This window comes from Ursus maritimus, unplaced genomic scaffold (genome assembly GCF_017311325.1).
Source record: "Ursus maritimus isolate PB19 unplaced genomic scaffold, ASM1731132v1 scaffold_1, whole genome shotgun sequence".
NCBI lineage: Eukaryota > Metazoa > Chordata > Mammalia > Carnivora > Ursidae > Ursus > Ursus maritimus.
Genome location: NW_024423343.1, coordinates 93,262,421 through 93,282,673, shown reverse-complemented (window position 1 = coordinate 93,282,673; position 20,253 = coordinate 93,262,421). Strand labels below are relative to the sequence as shown.

At 39.9% G+C, this 20,253-nt stretch overlaps 1 protein-coding gene across 1 annotated transcript in view; it reads right to left on the bottom strand.

Moving 5' to 3' along the window:
* NCKAP5 (NCK associated protein 5) overlaps nucleotides 1-20,253 on the bottom strand; it is a 759,472-nt gene that overhangs the window by 123,781 nt on the left and 615,438 nt on the right. The window contains exons 8-9 of the mRNA XM_040636836.1: nucleotides 12,367-12,405; nucleotides 4,012-4,131 (exon numbers count right to left, since the gene is read on the bottom strand). Coding sequence (XP_040492770.1) covers nucleotides 4,012-4,131; nucleotides 12,367-12,405 — 159 coding nt within the window. The remainder of the gene's footprint in view (nucleotides 1-4,011; nucleotides 4,132-12,366; nucleotides 12,406-20,253) is intronic.

Below are 20,253 nucleotides of genomic sequence, written 5' to 3'. Positions count from 1 at the left end.
CAAATCAAGAGGCCTTCAGAAATGTGTAAATGTGGTAGTCTCCTTGTTGCGATTTCATTGCAGAAGCCCTCTGATCTGATTTGATCACAAGTGGCCCAGTTAATCAAAATGTCAGAATACAGAATCAGAAAAATGTTCCTCACACTCATTTGGGTTCCATGCAGAGGGAGCAGAGAAGGGAGGTGGAAGGGAGGGACCTGAGCCGGATCACGGGTTTAGATTCCCACTCTATCAATTATCAGCTGGGGGACTTGGTGCCTTAGAGTCCCCATTTGTAAAGATGCGGGCAAGGATACTGCCTGCGCCTCACAGGGCTGTAATGGAGATGGAATTGGTGAGCACTTTAAAGGCTGCAGAACAGTATCTGACACATGGTAAACACAATGCATTTGTTAAATAACAGAGTTGGTAGGGTCAAGGCTACTTCTTTGCCTAGGGATCCTATTATTAAAGTCTGTTGTGTGCATGTGTGAGTGTGAGTGAGTGTGTGTGTGTGTGTGTGTGTGTGTGTTTTGTGTTTTTTGGTTTGGGTTTTTTTTTTCGGGGGGAGATGCTTTATAAAGCTCATGCTTTATAAACACATTGTTTATGCATATGTCTTTGTTTTGGATTTTCTTAACAGTGTAACAAGAACTTAAAATCACTTGGGAAGCAATTTGCATGCAGAATACCTCTATGTTTAATACAATTCTCCAGCTCCCACAATTTTTTAGTTAGGCACCTATATCTCATTTGACCATAAACATTTATTTAGTGACTCGCCTTTATAGATGGTTTTGAAGCACTCAACTTTGTTTTATATAAACAATTCTTTCGGTATCACATTTCATCGGTTTATATAGTAGTTAAAAATGATATAATCACCATAAATACTACTTGCAGAAACATACTGTGTTACAAAGATGGCTCATTTACGGTGAGCATTCAACTCAACTGGTAAGAGAAGAAAGTATACTTAGCGGAGAACTCTATTAGTTGCCAATGTTTGTTGAGTTGAACGTTGTTTAACATGATTTATAAGAAGAAATGGTGAGCATTGGTTAATCTGGCCAGTAGATTCAAATTAGGTTAATTAGAGATTCAGGTTCCATTAAGAACATTACTTTGGGATTTTACTTGCTATATGGACTTCTTAATTCTTTGGAATGTAGCTCAAATTATAGATTTTAATACAGAGGGCCTTGTTACTCTGATTTGTTACCACCCCTAGCCCCAGGGGTACCATTCTGGAAACTGGAATCACCATAGATTACTGCCATTCTTAAGATTTTCATTTTCAGGTTAGACTTTTTTTTTTTTTCTCAGCATGTATCTGGTTCCCTTTGTAAATTTCCCAGACTTTGTCAACTAATCCATAAAACTATCCCATTTTGTTTCTTCTATACAAAAAAAAAAAAAAAAAAGCTAAATCATAGCCATGTAACTCCTTACTTACTATTTTTAAGGGACAAAGACTGGTTCTTATAAATTATTTTCTTTTCTACTTTTTACAATCTATCTCCTAATATCACAGTGGGTTCAACAATCTTCTTTCTATATTTCTCTTCAGGTGGACACTTCAGATTGTAGATAATCATTAGGCTGTATTCAGCAGATGACGCCTAATGCGGGTTTCTAACTATGCAGAAAACTACTCAGAAATCTCCAGTACTGAATCTTCAGCCTATGGTGGATGCTGTAGGGTCAATAATATTTGGGACCAGGTACACTGGTGGAGTTGGCTGCACCCAAAAGCCACACCCTCAAATAGGCTGGGCTGGATGGGCGTGACTGAGTAGTTCGGAAGCATCCACGTAAGACGGGAACAGTTCAGAAGAGAGCATAAACTTCCCTTTGGTGTATGCAAAATAACTACCAACTTGCAGAATAAATTTGTATCACTTATTCATTATTCCATTCAACAAATAATTATAGCACTTCCATAGGTGCAAAGCAAGCATAGATTGCTTTTACTTTAGCCCAGTGCTTCACAGAATGTATTTGTGCCACCAGAAAATAAAAAAATCATGAGTCACTTAATTAACAGACCCCCTGAAAAGCCAGCGGCTCCATCTCTCTGTGCTTGTGAGCTGTAGATGGTAGAGGGCAGGCAGCCCACTTTCTACCATTCTTCTTTACAGAACTATTAACAGCCCATCTTTCAGAAATGTTATTTAAATTCGAATGGCTCCTGGAAGGAAGACTATTTGGGGAGGAATATAAAGTGTGTTGGCTGGAAATACCCAGTGAATAAACACTGAGTTCTATTGTTAGCATACACACCATTCCCTGCCATTTGGATATGGATTTCAGAAATTTGTGACAGCCAACGAAAAAGTTTAAATATCTATGGCACATGTGTTTATTATGGAAATAAGCCATCATGATTCATAAACAGGGACTATGGAATCTTAAACATTGTTCCAGAAAAGCCTGAAGTTAAACCAAGCAAAATGGAAAAATTCATGAACATGCAACAGCTGTTAAAAGTAATTATAATACTGGATCTTGATATGAGAGAGCAAAAGATATACAACTTTTTACAGATGCAAGATTCTCTGACAAACATTTGTTGTGGTTGGGACCAGAAAGAGAATAGAGATAGACAATTTTTTTTTCTGCATAATTTTTGAGTCATAAATTATGAATTATGCTTTAACAGATAAGGCAGAGAGGAAATTAATTTAGGAGATGAGATCTATTGTACAATTCAGAGACTTGCTTTCTTTTAATTTGGGGGGAAAAGTTACACTTTTGATATTTGGCTTTATCAAACATCTTTTATTCAGTGAAATGAATGGCAGTTTCTCATTATTTCCCTGAGGAGTCAAGGAAAGATGTTCATGTCAAAGTTCAGAGGGTACAGTAGCAACACCGTCCCAGCCATCTGGAAAAGTGTTGTCCTGTAGAAGCTCCAATGGTGATGGAAATGTTCTATATATGCACCATCCAATATGGCAGCCGCTGTCCACAGGAGGCTTTTCAACACTTCAAATGTAGCTATTTTGACATAGGAACTTAATTTTCATTCAGTTTTCAATTTCAATGGAACCACGTGGTTAGTGGTTACAGTGCTGGGCAGTAGAGTCTAGAGGATACCTCTGTCTCTTCCCTCTCTCTCAGCCAGTTCAGCCGGGCAGCTGGGGTTTATTTTTCATACATCGTCCCTGTGAAACCTTACCTTTGCTTAGCCTCAGAAGGGCTGTAAGCAAGGCTCATGGGAGCTTGTTTGAGCAAATATACACATTAATGGAATTTTAAAAAACCCCAGGAAACAGCAAAGATCAGTCTCCCAGCCCCTTTGCCAATTCATGCGTCTCCCTGAAGTCAGGTTTGTTCTCTGGTGTCTTGTCAGGGACATCATTCAAAATGATGCAAATGGTTTGACTTTCCACAGCTTTGCATGTTATGAAGGAAAGTAAAGAAGGAGTTCAGTGAGAGCTTTTAGACAAGGAGAACCTGAAAAACACTGAGGCAGAATACAGGAAGAACTGTGTGTGAGGAGGAACTCTGCATAGAGACAGATATGAAAGAAAAACAAACCCCAGCAGAATTTTTGATTACAGAGAGAATGAAATAAAGAAATGTACTTGGCATTACATAAAACTTTCCCCTGGTTATCACGGAATGAAAGATTACTAATACAAGTCCCCAAAGTAATCGATGATTTCCTGACTCCATTCCACAGTTCCACTTCGTTTACTAGAGGACACCTTCTGATGGTCCCTTTTACCTGTTTATTATTTGTTGATCTATTCCTTTATCTAAACATAGCTTTAAAAAGTCAGAAATTTAAGAGACGTTCAATTTTAATGACATCCCTTGAGAAGGGAAAGAATCAGGGTTCTGATGCACGATGCCTTGCCTATGGAGATACTGGAAACTTTTGAACCAAAGTAACTTTTTGTCAATAGCATTTCAGTAGCAAGGATTGTTTTCAATCCTCCACATACCTGGAGGAGCAGATCAGAAGTTGTAACTTTTTGTCAATAGCATTTCAGTAGCAAGGATTGTTTTCAATCCTCCACATACCTGGAGGAGCAGATCAGAAGTTGGTCTGATTCGCTGTTGGAACAGGATGCTTAACGTTCGATTCTGTTGTTCCAAATCAAACACTCTTGTTTTCAACTTTAGACATTCCTCCCTTAGATCCTACAACAAGCACAGCGAAAGGAAAAAAATCTATAACTGAAAGACGCCTTTGCATATTATAACCATATTTTATCTGATATTTCAGACACATTAGTATAAAAATAGTATTTTTATCCTTCAAAGCCCCCGGGGAATAAATCACACACAATGTTTTCTTCCATAGTCCATTGTCTGATAGAATTATTATGTGCAGAGAAGACCAATTTAAAAAAAAAAAAGTATCTTGAAATCAGAAGTGCATTAATCTAGCATGCTATTTTTGAAGATGGTAAATGTTAGCGATATAAAGTCAATTTGAGTTTCCACCTATATATTTTGCCTTTTCACTGTCTTCCTAAAAGCAATCATAAAGCACAAACCACAAGGACAATAATGTTTTTGCAGTGAATAGAGATTTGATGAACTAAAGAAACTATCACTTTTGATAGAGCCTTTCGCTGTCATTTGTGGAAACAAGTTGAAATTTTCAACGCTGGGGCTAATAGAGCCAGTGATGCATTTAGAGAGAGAGAGAAGGAATTCTGAAATGAAAGCTTTAAAAGGCCATGTGAAACCTGCCCATGCTCTGAACTTGTGGATTTCCATGTATTTGGGGTGGCTCATCTTGGTGCTGGGGAAGAAACTGAGTAGCCATACCCGGACATCCTTCTGGAGCAGCTCTTTTTTTTTTTTTTTTTTAAAGATTTTATTTATTTATTTGACAGAGATAGAAGCAGCCAGCGAGAGAGGGAACACAAGCAGGGGGAGTGGGAGAGGAAGAAGCAGGCTCATAGCAGAGGAGCCTGATGTGGGGCTCGATCCCACAACGCCGGGATCACGCCCTGAGCCGAAGGCAGACGCTTAACCGCTGTGCCACCCAGGCGCCCCAGCTCTTTTGAATAGTTCAAAGACCACAGAGACCTTTTCCCCAACTTTCATGAAGGAGGCTATAACATAGGAGCTTTAGGATTCTCTGGAATCCACCAAGGAACTGCCTTCCAAATTAACTTGTGATAAAGGTACTTGTAGTACTTAAATGTCCACAAGTACTCTCTTTGACGGGGTTCAAGAAAGACCAGGTAGAATAATGCCCCAGTTCAAAGTTCTTCAAAAGCTGATCCTTTCCTACATGTCAGACTTGATCTNTCCCTACTTCCAAATTTTTTAAAAAAACTTCTGCTCTTGCCATATAAAGAACAATGGTTGGCTTGTTGTTCTCAAAAGCTCTGCCATTCCTACCATCCTCTTCCCTCCCCCACCGTCACGTTCCCTTCTCAACCTCCTGTTCAGCCCGGTCCAACTTTGGCATTTCGACTGACATCCATTTAAAAATCTGTCTCCTCTCTGACACTTGTATCTGGCATCCCACGAAAACCACTCCTCTTTCTGAACTCCGGTAAGCCCTCAATGCCTCTTAAAGGACATTTAGCGTACGTTACTGTGTACTGATTTTATCTTTCATGCTCTAGACTTCTCTTGTCAGTTAGATGGCACGTTCCTCAAAGGCAAGCGCAAGAAGGTACCCCAATAATCAACAGCACAAGCAGATGGTTCTGACCCTCTTTCATTCCATCACGTGGCAAAACACCACATATAGTAGGAACTTAATAATTGTGTGATTGTTTTGTTAAATGGGATGATGGTGATGACAAATTCCCTAGTGGTAGTGTGACTGAGACTCTGAGTTTCTCGGCACTTCTAGTTTGTGGATCTATATATTTTGACGTGGGGCAGCTTCAGAGCTTACTTAAGACTCTCCAAGCTTACTTAAGACTCTCTCACAAGGCAACAGCTCTGATCCCCAGGCCCTAAACAAGAGCTACAGAGATGAGTGGGCCTGTCCATAGCCTTGTGTGAAGCTAGAAAGATCCAACTCCTGAGGCTTTACCAGAGCCTCATTATATCCAGATTCTATGTCATTTATTCTACTTACAGAGGGCAAGGAAATAGGCCACGGTGAGGCTCACCGCACAGCTTACACTCTCCTCACCCTTTTAGTTGAATGGGTAGAGCTTATGCATAGGATGTTTCCAACTGATTGCTACCTACAAGTGCAGAGCACAGAAGAGAAATATCATGTGCAGAATGAGGCACCTGAGTGCAAGACCTAGGAGGGTAGCAGCCGTGCAAGGCAGGGGCAGGAGTGTGCGTGTGAGCATGAGCAGATATGCCATTTGGCAGAGACCACTTCGGGGTCCTAGGCAACGCTCACGTGAAAAGGCCAAACTTGTTTCCTTTATTTAGAATTCAACCTTTGTCTGTGTCTCACTTACTCTACTTTTTGTTCCTAGCATGCACATAATTCTCCCTGCCCTAAACACTAATTGTTTTTAGTAGTGCTAATTAAGTAATTAATAAAACTTGACTGTGAGGTAAATAAATATTAATAGTACCTATTGGGTGGGAAAGCATAATCATTCTCATTTGCAGGTAAAAAAGTGGGAGCAGAAGCATGCAAACGCGGGGTTGCAAGGAGAGAGGAGACCTGGAAGGAACCGCATTGATGATTTTTTGCAGCAAAACTGAGATAACTTGAAAGAGTACTTCAGATGGGTAAAAATATAAAGAAAAAAGAAAGAAAGAATAAAAGAAAAAATCAATATACTCTATAGAGATTTTTTGTACAGGTGCCCACATTTCAATGGCTATTACTGTTACTTAAGATGGTACAAGTTCATTTAGCAGGAACACAATTGATTGACATTGAAAAATGGTCATCACTCTCGGCTCATCTAGATCAGCACATGGCAGAGGGGGAAATGGAAGGTTTTAGGGATGTGACTCTGGTCTTACAATCATTGACCAACAGAATTGAGCTGCTCTGAGAATCTGTAGACATAAAAGAATCATTGCCTGTGTTGTTCTAATATTCTTGTTCTCTTTATTCAAACTGTGCATGGCAAGTGATGCCAGACAGTTCTCATCCCAAGAAACTGTATTCAAAACCATGCATGTGTGCCCAAGGGTGGATGGAAAGAGAGAGAGAGAAAAACAGCAATTTCTCTGACCACTATAGTGAGACCTAGGCAGAGGGTGACAGCCAGCTGTCTGTGTCCTCTGTGCTTATAATAGGAACCCACTGACTTAAAGTAGCATATGACACATGGAGGTTGTCTACAAGCACCATTATTGTGACCCTGACAGTGACAGAGGTGAGACCTAGACTATCCTTCCTGAGTAAGGTGTTAGAAACCAATGAGCCCTCTGCTGGTTAGAAACCAATGAGCCCATCATTGGCCCACCGAGGAGGCTGGGCCATCTGTTCTCTCTCACATCCTTCTTTTTTTTTTTTTTTTTCTTAGTATGTCCCAGGCCCCAAGAAGAAGACGACCCCCCTTCCCCCAAAAATATAGTATTGTGTCTTCTGCAATAAAAAGAGAACTGATTTTAGCGGGGGGAAAATAATGCCAACAGTTTGACTACATTTAATCTCATACTAGAAAGTACAATGGTCTTTGGGTTCAAGAAAATAACCAGACCTGTTTTCCCTGCAACCTGCCCATCACTATCAATTGGAAACAGAATATGGGATTAAAGCTGATGGTGAGGGCAAAATATACGGAGCAGTGCGATACACTGGTCTAAAGGACCCTGTGCATCTTCCTGATCTCAAACCATAGCTTCCCTGGAGTATCCATGCATTGTAATCCTGGCAAGTTTCATCTGCACTCGGGCTAAAGAAGATTCTGGAGCTACTGCTGGTACTACCTATGTGTACAGTTGCTTCAATGCATTTAGAACCAACCCTCTCCCTGCTGAAGTCAGTTTAACGAAGTGTTGATTGCACAGAAGCAGGACATATAGTGACATCACTGGGGTATTGATGAAAACTATCTAAATCTGATTTTATCATGTAAAAATGATATTATAGCGGTAAAACTCTTTTAGATGCAAGGCACATCATGGGAATACACCAGATTGGGGGTTAGGGGGTCTGGACTCTGGCCCTCATTACCCACATGACCTTGAGGATGTAACTTACCCTGGTTTTGCCTCAGTTCCTTGATCTGTACACTGGGCTACTGTACAAAACAGGACTTCAAGAGGATGTGAGTCTCAGCTGCTTCATGAGATGGCTTTTCTAGAGCCACCTCGTTCTTTCCCTGAAGCTTAATGGCCACCATACCCACCAGTTCCTCCTTGTAACACTCCCTCTTAGCGGCTGTCACTGATACAGCCCTTTCTTTGTCAAGGATGTCTAAGATTGTGTAAAAAGAAAAGCCATCTCTCAGACTCACCAAAGGCCTCAATGTCAAATATCTACAAGGCAAGGCAGGCAACACAAACGTGCGCCCGAATCAGGCCAGCCCTAGTGAATGGGAAGACGCTAGTCCTGTGGCGAACTGAATACTGCAAGACTTCATCCCAAACGCCTTCCGATTAAAGCATTTTTAAGCTGGGTGATGGCTAAACCAGTTTATGTAATCATAGTAAATTAAGCCCATTACCGAAGCTAGTTGACCATCTCAGTAGTAAATGCTTGCTAAGGTTCCTGACAATTGTGAAATTCTGGGGTCCAAATTCAGATGGATTCTGAGAAAGTTTGACTCCAGATTTAGAGAGTCAGTTTTGACTCCACACATGTCAGATCCTGAATATTTTTCTTTCTAGCCAGGACGGGCAATGCTTCCAGAAGTTTTAAGAAATCCATCGGCTCCTTTGCCCTTTTGTTCTACTTCCTGCGGTCATATCTAATGATTGGGTTTCAATCCATCTGTTGATTTCCACAGCCTCATCTCTGTGTGCTGAACTACAGTGGGGAAAAAACAGTAAGTGACCCAAGGCGACCGTGGAGGCCGAATGTTGCAAAGGGAAGATTTGGAGTACAGCAGCCCTAGGTTGCTCATATGGGCTTTGCCACTTCTTGCCATTGGAGCTAAGGGAACACTGTTTTCTTAGCCCTGTCTTACGGGGTTGCAGTGAAAACAAAATGACTTAGTGCATTTAAAGTATTGGAGATGGGGTCTGACTCCTTGTAAGGTACACAGCAAGTATAAACAGATTCTCTCCTGGGAACTGGATCCCGCCCGCGGAGTGGACACAGGTGGCCCGAATGCCCCTCCACAAGGGAAATATGTAGAAGTTTGGAGTTCCTTCGGATACAAGTTACAAAACTGTGCTCTGCTCCTATCTGGTTGCTGCATTGCTGGATTCTACCACACGGAGCCTCATTCCATGTCGGTAAAAAAAAAAACACCATTTAAATACTAGATTATCCTAAAGAACATGCAGACAAAGCTGAAGTTGACATGCTGAAAAATGACTAAAAAAAAAAAAAGTTTTCTTCCAAGTTTGATTATAGTGGCAAAAAACAAAACAAAACAAAACAAAAACAAAAACCAAAAACCAAAAAAACAACCAAAAAACCCACAGTAAAGAATCTAGGACCGTTACATTTTCAGTGAGTGTAATTGACGTAATGAAGATGAAATATATTTCAGACAAAAATATGAGTTTGGCCTGAATTATTGATTTCACTGGCACTTGTAGCCTCGCACCTATGATTTGAAGTCATAAATGGAAGTGAGCTGGGTTTAATATTGTCACTTTAGCTTTATTGATCTAAAGGAGGGACAATCTACTGTCTTAAGGGAATCCACAGGTTTCTGAGATAAATTGAATTACTTGACTAGGACAGTATATGTACATTTAACTGAAAGTGATAAGTTCATGGAAATAATTTTTTTTTATCAGTATTGGGAAAAAGAAGTACACTCTGTTATTTCAAGATGCTTATCTGGGCCAGTTCATGATATGCCAGAAAAATGCTTTTTTGGTTGCTTGTGGCAGATTTGCTTTGTGTCATAACAAACGATCTATTCTAAAACTGCATGGTTATGACTGTAATTTCACCTCAAAAAAAATTTTTTTTTGTGACTTGGATAAATCACTCAAAATTTCTGCTTTCACTCTGTGCCAGCTACACCCCTCTTTAGAATTTGTTTTCTCATCTGCATTTGGAGTACATTTTATTTCCTGCATTGTGCTCTTAATTAAAAAGAAATTTGAGTCTTCTTGTAGCAATTTTACGGTCCCTATAAAACCTGGGAGGTACACGTTTCTGCAGAACATGATTCTTTTGGAATCTTCGAAAATCCTGGCATCTCTTCCTGCCTCAGAGTGTCCCCGAGGTATGCTATCTCACACAGGAGCATGTCTTTCTCTGTCTTACTGCTTAACTGTACCAAGGTAGATTTATCTGTTTACTAGTTATTACTTGGATTTGTGTAGCTATTTTTTGTGGCTGACCTGAAGGGTCCCATTTTCCTTTATATTGTACCAGACAGCTTCCTTGTCTCTTTCCTGAGGCACCATTAAAAAAAGACAGGCATGAGAAGCTTTTGACAGTTACATACAGAGCTGCAACAGTGCCACCTTCATTCCTTAAGTTTATAATTAAATGAGCATAGAGTTTCCAACAGGAGGAAAGCAAATGAGAAATTAAAGCCTTTGAAAAAGGAAAAAAAAATTTCAAATATGCCATGACAGAAATTATGAGATGCCCTTTGACGTCTGTTTTTCCCCTTCTCCTACAATACTATGAAAATCAATTTCAGCTGGGCACCTATCCAGAATAAAGACTTCACTGTCAGCTTCCTTAGGTGTGGATGTGTGACTAAGGTCTGTTCAAGGAGATGTAAATGCGGAGGTAAGAAAGCTTTTGGAAGTCTCTCTTAAAGGGCAGCTACTGTGTGCCCTTTACCTTCTTCATTTTCTTCAGCTTTTCCTCCTTCCTGATGGCTGGAATGTGGATGTGATGACTGGAGCAAGAGCAGCCATTTTGGACCATGAAGTGACCTTGGGAATGGAGGCCACATCCCATAAAATAACAAGATAGAAACCAGAGACACCTGGGACTTTATGGAGCAGAGTCACCATAGCACCATAGCACCTACACTGCCTACCTGTAGATTTAGTTCTGAGAAAGAAATAGTATTTTAGCTTATCTATTTTGGATCTCCGCTACTCACAATGGAACCTAATTCAACCTAATAGTTATAGTCAAATCTCTCTATTTATGTGATATTAATGTAAAACCTAAACCAGTTAAAATCATTTGAAAGAGAAAGGATGATTTTACAAAAGCAATTGAGGAGAAAATCTAGCAAAAATAATATCACAATGCCTCCATAGTATAAATAAAAAAATAATACTTAAGTATCTCCAATGAAAAGTGGTCTACCCCTAATAAAATTATTTTTAATTCAAAAATCAAAATGTCATAAATTATTTTGCTATCATTAGCCATGTTCTTCAGAATATGCCACATGATCTAAGATTTTCTTTTATAGAAAAAGTCTCCATCTCACAGAGAGGTGATTCAGAACAAACAAAATCTGAAAGAAGTAGAATTTAGCCTCTGAGAAACATTACAGAAAGAGATGGGGAAGTTTCAATAAAATATACCAAAATAGCCAAATTTGGGCAATAACTGGCATCTACCCACTCTGGCCCAAAAACATGATCTTATATTGTCTGAAGGCAGAAGAGGGACTTAGCAAAAGAGAAGGCATACAGATCTCATGCTCAAAAATTATTTGCTTTTATCTCTCAACTTTAGTGAGGAATAATTGAGTAACTGTATATATTTAAATTGTAAAATGTGATGATTTGATACACCTTACAGGGTGAAATGATGACCAAGATCAAGATAATTAACACATCCACACCTCACATAGTTGTTTCTTTGTTTGTTGGGTGGTGAAATTGCTTAAGAGCTATTGTCAGCAACTTCTAAGTACACACTACTGCCTCTTGATTTGTATTTACCACAAACTGATTCCTACAGGAACTGCTCTATGGGCTTCCTCTCATAAAATGACCATTGCAGTTCTGGAGGGTGGAATTGTTATCCCCTTTAGAGAAGAGAAACTAAGACCCAGAGAAATTAGATAACTTTCCTAACCTCAAAGACCTCTTCCTGAAGCTTAGGCTCCAGTGAATGCTGTCCATTAAAAGCTACTCATTTTTTAGGAAGTGAAGGAATCCATCGACCTTTAGAATATCGGCATTTACTAAATAAATGGGCCCATGGAAATCTTTCATCTTCTGTTACTTTACCAAGAGTTTGAATTTTATGATTCTATTGGTCACTGATGTTACTTTGTATGCCCGTCTAAAACACACATGATTTTAACCTAAGTGAATAAACAGAAAAGTATTGCATCTATCAATCACAATTTCCTGGTTTGACAATATGAGTTCCAACCTATTCACATAAGTACCTTGAAAATAATAAGCCAGAAAGTGACCTACCTTTTGAGTGAGCAGAGCTTGAACAACTTGGTTGGCTACCTTTAAAAAATAAAGAAAAGAGTTGCCGTTTATAATAATGAGACTTTATACGCATGGACTGTAATTTACCAATACGTTTCCCACAGCTTATTCTACCTAATTAGCTCCTCATTTGCCTCTTTCCTCTCTGTGTAGAGGACCTGATTCTTTTCATAATAAGCCTATCCTTCTAGGTAATATTTTGCTTTTTTTCCAAAGGTGACCTTGTTGCTAATTAAGATGGTTAGGTTGGGAAGATCATTCATACCTTGACTTCCGTATTTCCATATTTGGAAAAATAACATCTTTTCATATGTAAAGTACTCCAAGACAGCTAAAAAATGATACAGTGTAAAACACGATCCTAATTATCTGTACACAGTTTCTACACTTTGCTGATTTACAATGTCCTTTGCCTCTCCTTCCTATTCTTTTGCTATGTGACTATTTCACTACTTAAAATGACTTGGAATAGAGATAGGTTTGAATGGTGGAGAATAAGAGCAGCTCATTGTTTTCTATATGCTCTGTTTTGTTTATATCCTCCATGTTTTCATTTATGCCATCCTCTTGTCACTGCTACCTGTAGCAGAATCTGGTAGTTGTTTGCTCTAACATCTATTTTCCCCAAAGTAATAAACTCTGATTTATTTTGGCTGGATACATTCGAATACATTTCCCAGCCTTCCTTGTAGATAAGTGTCACTTTGTGACAGATTTCTGGCCAATGAGTTATAAGTTGACTTTTTTTTCTTGATCTTATAGAAAGAAAGTCTTTAAGAAGAAGCCTCACTCTTTTTCCTCCTTTTCCTGTTTGGGATATAACAGTGATGGCTGGAACCTCAGCAGCCACCTTGATAATGAAAGTAACACATTAACTATTGTTGGACAGAAATATAGAATAAGCTTGGTCCTGATGATGCAGGGAGTTTCACTGTCTACCTCTGAAGTTCTATGAGAGAGACGAAAAAAGATATCCACTGTTATTTTGAGTTTCTTCCAATACACAATCAAATAGAATTCTTACTAATATATTAACATAATCCTAATTTGCTTCAGGTATCAGGCAGTTTGGGTTAGTAGGAGAAGCTAGGCCCCTCTCAGATGAAGGAGGTGAATCTTGATTAATCTAAACCAAACTTGGCAGCTCCCTTCCCTTTCAGTGAATAGTTTAGCACTGTGCAAAGTGGCACCATTCCAGGTAAGAACCACATATAAAACCAATAACATGTCCCTGATAATTGCAAAGATCTGGTATTTTCTCCAGATAACCATTCATCACTTCTCTTTGCATTTGTGTTAAGATTTCTTTTTCACTTGCAGGTTTCAAAAACACTGTACAGGAAGTCACTTTCTTAACTTCACTATAACCTTGAAACTATGTATCCGTATGGCTACTCTTGATAAAATTAAGGTGGGCAGGTGAATTATATGATATTTTTCAAGCAGTACATGAAGTGTATACATTTAATGTGATCACTGAAACTTACAGCATTAAAGACCTAGTCAGATTATTAGTATTAGGCTACTTCTGTTTATTCATTTCTTCCTTCATTTACTGAATATAAATCTGTAGAGTATTTGTAAAGCTAGATAACCGGGATATGTTCCTTTGTTTCAGAGAGAATATAACCAGTAGGAAGTTGGCAAGAATGCAAGTGTAACACATAATCATCTTCGTAATTCTGACATTCAACCAAAGGCTGAAGGACGTACTCTCATCTTTTTATCTTGATAACCAATTTATTTTTGGTGATACTACACTATGTGTGCTTGTTTCCCTGTCTAGTATAGTGGAACAGATCAGGGTAAGAATGTTTTCATGGAGCTTAATCGTTTTTCACTCAATATTGACAAAGCACATCCTTAACGATAGTTGGCTACCACTAAGACTCACAGAAAATTAAAACACAGGCTTGTCATCAACTGTGTACGAACTGACCAATAGTGTCATCTTGAAAATCTTTCAGTTTTTAAACATTCATTCCAATTCATAAGTCACTGAAGATTTAAAGTCAAACTATAGGTCATCTATTTTACTCTTGGAAAATTTAAAAAAAAAAAACATACAACAACAGAAGAGTTCAACTCTTCATACAGCTTGAATCAGGAAAAATGTACCAAAATTAATTCATACCATAAATAATTTAATTCTTTTGGATCTCAAACTTTGGATTTGATTTACATTCTCATAAAACTGCCTAATATCAATATTTTCTTTTCTTCCGCCAACTGGCCCCTCACTTAAACCAGGCTGTGGAACAGTGGTCACATAAAATAGCTCTCTACATGATTTACCAGGAGACATAAATGAATATCCTAACTGTAACAGCCCGCAGGAGAAAATACGTTCTATCTTTCCAATCCGAGTATATTGCCCTATAGGCTTATAGGCTCTATCTCTGACACAGTTCCTCCTGGCGTGTACTTTGGACAATCGCTCTACCTAATAGTTGAACAAAGATACAAAAATGCATTATTTCTTAATCTCCTGACATGGGGTTTTATTACCCAGAAGGACTCGCAGGTCCTCTGCAGAAGAGCAGGCCAGTTTGTACAAATGCTTTCCTGGGTACTGTCTGTAAGACGGTTTCCTGGGTTTCATCACTACTTTTAACAGCTAAGCTTCCCTGAAGCATCAATAGAACAGCTGTTTGGAGCTTCTGCCTGCAACCTCTAATAGGTTCACAAGATGACCCCTGGAATGGGCCCCTGCCCTCATCATAGAATTATGCCCTTAGCACTTGGGTTGCAAATAATCACACACCCGCAGGCCCAGCTAATGAGAACAAATAACTTCCAGGGTCACCTGACAGCTTTCCTCTCCAAAGAACGGAAAAATAGCAGCTGGGCTGGGCCAGGGGGACTTGAGACAAGCAGAGCAAAGTTGACAGTCCTTAAGCCTCTGGCTTGTTTTACAATCCGCCTTAGGCTCTCTGTGGAGACCTCCCCACTTTGCCTCTGGTGGGGCAGGGCTGCAGGGGAGCCGGAGATGCTAAGGAGAGAGCCCGGGTTATCTCTCCTTTCCTCTCAGTAAGAGTTCTCTCAGACCAGCCAGCTCCTCTGACACCTGGCTCATCTTGGACCCACACAAGTCTTTGTTATTCTCCATCAGGCTTCTAGGGGTTGTGGCCCCACCCCCGGCCCCGCACCCAGCCCTGCCCGCACTCCCCTGGAAGCGGGTGGGTGGAGGGAGAAGTCAGGGATGCAACGTTGTCTGTTCTTTTTTTTCAAAATAGTCCCTGACACCTGGGAGTTATCCTAAGAGGAAGCCAATTCTCACCCAACCCAGAGGACAGCCAGGGCTGGGTCGGAGGTGGCAGAGTGAGAACTCAAAAGGCACCAAGCTTTAACTGGGCTCCTCCTGCCTCATAGTCTTGCTTTTATCCTTGCCTGTGCTATTTTATAATGCAAAGCAATTGTCACATCAGCAAGCTCATTTGAAACCTAATTGGAAAAGTACAAGTTTTGGAAAATGTGCTTTGGAGAAGTTTTCAATGCTTCTGGTTTGGCTTATCATACTAAGGCAGCTGGGGACAAGTGGGAGGAGCATTGGGGCAGAATCACCAGAAGGACTTGGGTTCAAATGTTGCCTGTGTTGATGATACACTGATACATCTGGGAGTGGGGGAGGAGCTTGATTTTACTCATTTGTGAAGTAGGGGAACTGGCTACCTTTCAGCTTATGAAAAATGCATGAGATGATAGGTATAACCAGAGAAACCTGTTATATATAAGTACCTGATATAAAGCCGTCATCCCATTAAAGTTAAATTTGAATCTGAACATTTGAACTTCAAAGAATAAAATGCATTTTGAGGTAACTAGTTAAGAAAGAATTTGAAAATAAGAGATTTTATTTGTATAAGGATGAAGTATATGTGTGTGTGTGTAATATGCATGTATAAATATAAATTACTAAGCACCTATATTATTTGCTCTGTAAAATACTGGGAATGGGAGAAATTCATCAGAATATGTATGTGGGATCACAGGGAAAATTAATTGGGAAATTAATTTGGGGCTGACAATCTCCATTCATTCATTTAGCCATTCAACAAATACACATTAAACGCATAGTGTGGGCCATGGATTGTGCTGGATCTTGGAGAAATTGGCTGAATAGAATATAGGTGCTGCCTCATGGTGGTTAGAGTCTAGAGGAGGCACAAGAAGTCCATCATCTGTTGATTTCATGGCCCATTCATGAAATGGGCATTTGAAGCATGTGAGAGCCACAAGCAGGATCATCATCTCCCATCTCCATCCATCAAGACGTTGCTTTTCAAGGTTACTTAGGGCGCAGGTAAGGGACATGCACTGAGAATGTCTGATGATTCCACAATTCAGTCTTGGCATATAGCATAGGAATTAGAGAGGAAGGTCAGAACTGTTCTTAACAACCTACTTTTGCCTTTATTTAGCATTGGCTTAAAAGAAATTCTGGTACTTTTTTTTTTTTTTTCTTTTTCTAAACTACCTGCATTTCCTGCCTTTGTGCTCTGAAGTGGAGAGCACAGAGAAGCCAGAGAAGAACTCAAATCTGGCATCCTCAGGGACTATAAGGAACTCTGGCTCTACTCTGGCGGTTTGAAGGGGAGGGCAGGTTCTCCAATTCTGCATGCAAAAACCTTGCCAGGGAAGTCTGGTAAATTGCCAATTTCCTCACCCTTCATTCTGCTTGAGAATAGCTGAGTGAGGTCTGAGAATCTGCATTTTTCTTTCCTTTTCTGTGTTGATTTTATTTTCTCTTTCAAGTTTTTTAATTCCAGTTAATTATCATACAGTATAATATTAGTTAAAGGTGTAGAACTTAGTGATTCATCACTTATATACAACATCTGGTGCTCATTACAACTTCTTAATACCCATCACCCATTTAACCCATTCTTCTGCTTACCTCCCCTCCAGTAACCCTGTTTGTTCTCATATTAAGGGTTTGTTTTCTGGTTTGCCTCCCTTCTCCCAACGCCCCCATGTTCTTGTGTTTTGTTTCTAAAATTGCACATATGAGTTAAATCATACGGTATCTGTCTTTCCCTATTTCACTGAGTATAATACACTCTAACTCCATCCAAGTCATTGCAAATGGCAAGATCTTACTCTTTTTAATGGCTGAGTAACAGTCCATTATATATACCTTCCACATCTTCTTTATCCATTCATTGGTCGATGGCCATTTGGGATCTCTCCGTAATTTGGTTATTATTGATAATGCTGCTATGAACATTGGGGTACATGTGCCCCTCTGAATCAGTATTTTTGTACCTTTTGGGTAAATACCTAGTAGTGCAATTGCTGGATCGTAGGGTACTTCTATTTTTAAATTTTGAGGAAATTCCAAACTGTTTTCCAGAGTGGCTGCACCAGTTTGCATTCCCACTGATAGCGTAGGAGAGTTCCCCTTTCTCTGCATCCTTGCCAACATCTGTTGTTTCCTGTATTGTTAGCCATTCTGACTGGTGTGAGGTGATATCCCATTGTAGTTTTGATTTGCATTTCCCTGATGATGGGTGATGTTGAGCATCTTTTCATGTTCTGTTGGCCATCTGGATGTCTTCTTTGAAAAAATGTCTATTCATATCTTCTGCCCATTTTTAACTGGATTATTTGTTTTTTGGGGTGTTGAGTTGTGTATAAATTCTTTATATATGTTGCATACTAACCCTTTTTTAGAAATGTCATTTGCAAATATCTTCTCTCATTCCAAAGGTCGTCTATTAGTCTTGATTGTTTCCTTCACTGTGCAGAAGCTTTTTATCTTGATGAAGTCACAATAGTTTTATTTTTACTTTTGTTTCCCTTGCCTCAGGAGGTGTAACTAGTAAGAAGTTGCTACAACCAATGTCAAAGAGGCTATTGTTTGTATTCTCTGGGATTTTGATAGTTAACTGTCTCACGTTTGGGTCTTTCATCTGATTTGAATTTATTTTTGTGTATGGTGTAAGGAAGTGGTCCAGTTTCATTCTTTCACATGTTGCTGTTAGTTTTCCCAGCACCATTTTTTGAAGACACTGCATTTTCCCATTGCATATTTTTTCCTGCTTTGTCAAAGATTAGTTGACAATAGAGTTGAGGGTCCATTTCTGGGTTTCTTCTGTTCCACTGATCTGTGTGTCTGTTTTTGTACCAGTACCATACTATCTGATGACTCCAGCTTTGCAATATAGCTTGAAGTCAGGAATTGTGATGCCTCCAGCTTTGCTTTACTTTTTCAAGATTGCTTTGACTATTCAGAGTCTTTGTGGTTCAAGAATCTACATTTTTGCAACCACTTCACATCTTTCTGATGCAGAAGGGGCCCAGAAACACACTTTGAGAAACGCTGGGACAGCGTTTACTTTTTGTTTGCTCAGACACTGTTGAGGAATTGGAAATAACCCCAAATTTCCACATGGGTCTGTTGCTCTTCTATCATCATATCCAAGTTTGGTGGAGCTTTTATCCTGTTACTGACACTCTCTGAAAATGTTCTTTGAAGCACAGCATTCAGAGCATCAAGTGCAATGGTTCTTAACCTTGGCTGAATATTATAACTCCCTGGAGTCTTTAAGATTTCTAAAACCTGGGCTCCACTTTAGATCAGAATCAGATCAGAATCTCTGAGTTGCGGCCCAGTTGGCAGTATTCTCTCTCTCTATTTTTTTTTTTTTTTTTTTTTGGTGCAAAATGGTGGTTTATTAACGCAAGGGGACAGGACCAGAAAGAGCTGCTGCGCTAGGGTTGTGGGGGGTGGCTGATTGTATACTACTGGGTTGTGGGAGGTAAGGAAAAGGGAGGTTTTCAAAAGAACTTTCATATGCTAAAGAGGACCTACAAGATACCAGAGGCTTTGCCCTTGTCAAGTTAAGGTTGTTTTTCCCTCTAGCAAGGCATTAACATTAAGGTGGTTGGGAGCTTCTTGGAAGAATGTCACACGTATTCTACCCAGGAGTGGGGGGAGGGGGAGGAGGCTGCAGGGTGCTTAACGCTTTGTCTTTAGCTAGCCTTCTGCTCCCTCATCATTTCTCCCCTGAACAATTTTGACCCTTAAATCTTTAAGGTTGTTGAAGGTGGAAGGTCTCATCTTCTGTAATGTCTTCCTGCTGAACAGGGACATAGAGACGTCCCTACCTATGGCTCAATACTGGTCGGTTGGAGAACATATAGGGGAGTTATGAAAGGGGAGGCAGCTGAAACCAACGTGGACAACATACATGAACCTCCTTAAGTAGAAAGGCTCATCTGTCAGCTGGAAGTTACGGCAGTGAAGGAGTCTTGACACTAGGCAGGGATGCACAAGCCAGCAGTGTTCTTAAAGCTTCCCAGGTAAGCCTGATGTTCAGGTAAGGGTGAGAACTACTTGGACTTTACCTGTTCCAGCCCCTGTGGCTGAAGATGCCCTTTCAGTTCTGTCCCCTTCACTGCCAACTCACCCACTACCTCTCCTGCCCTTTATTGACTGTGTTGTACGTTCTCAAAGACCCCAGGGCAGCTTATTTCTTATGTGAGTTTCTTTCATTTCGTTCTGTGGTTGACCATCCCTCTCACTCTGCCAGGCTAGGAGCACCATGACTTCCCAAGCCTGGGTGACCCTGATGCCCAACAAATATTTGTAGGATACAGCTGAATCCATCTAAATGTCAGGCAACACTGTGAGATGTTACTTTACTTGTTTTTATGTGTGTCATTCTACTTCCCTCCATGGGAATTAGTTGGTCCTAAAGGAACTCTGGCCAAGGCATTAGTGAGAATAGACAGCAATTCACTGCTTGCCAGCAAACTGTGTGTCTAACAGCTAGAGGAGGAAACTAGACTCAAACATGAAAACCTCCAACCCCCTCAAGAAATCAAGACTGGTCCTTGGTGTTGTCTTTGTACTGCAAGGCA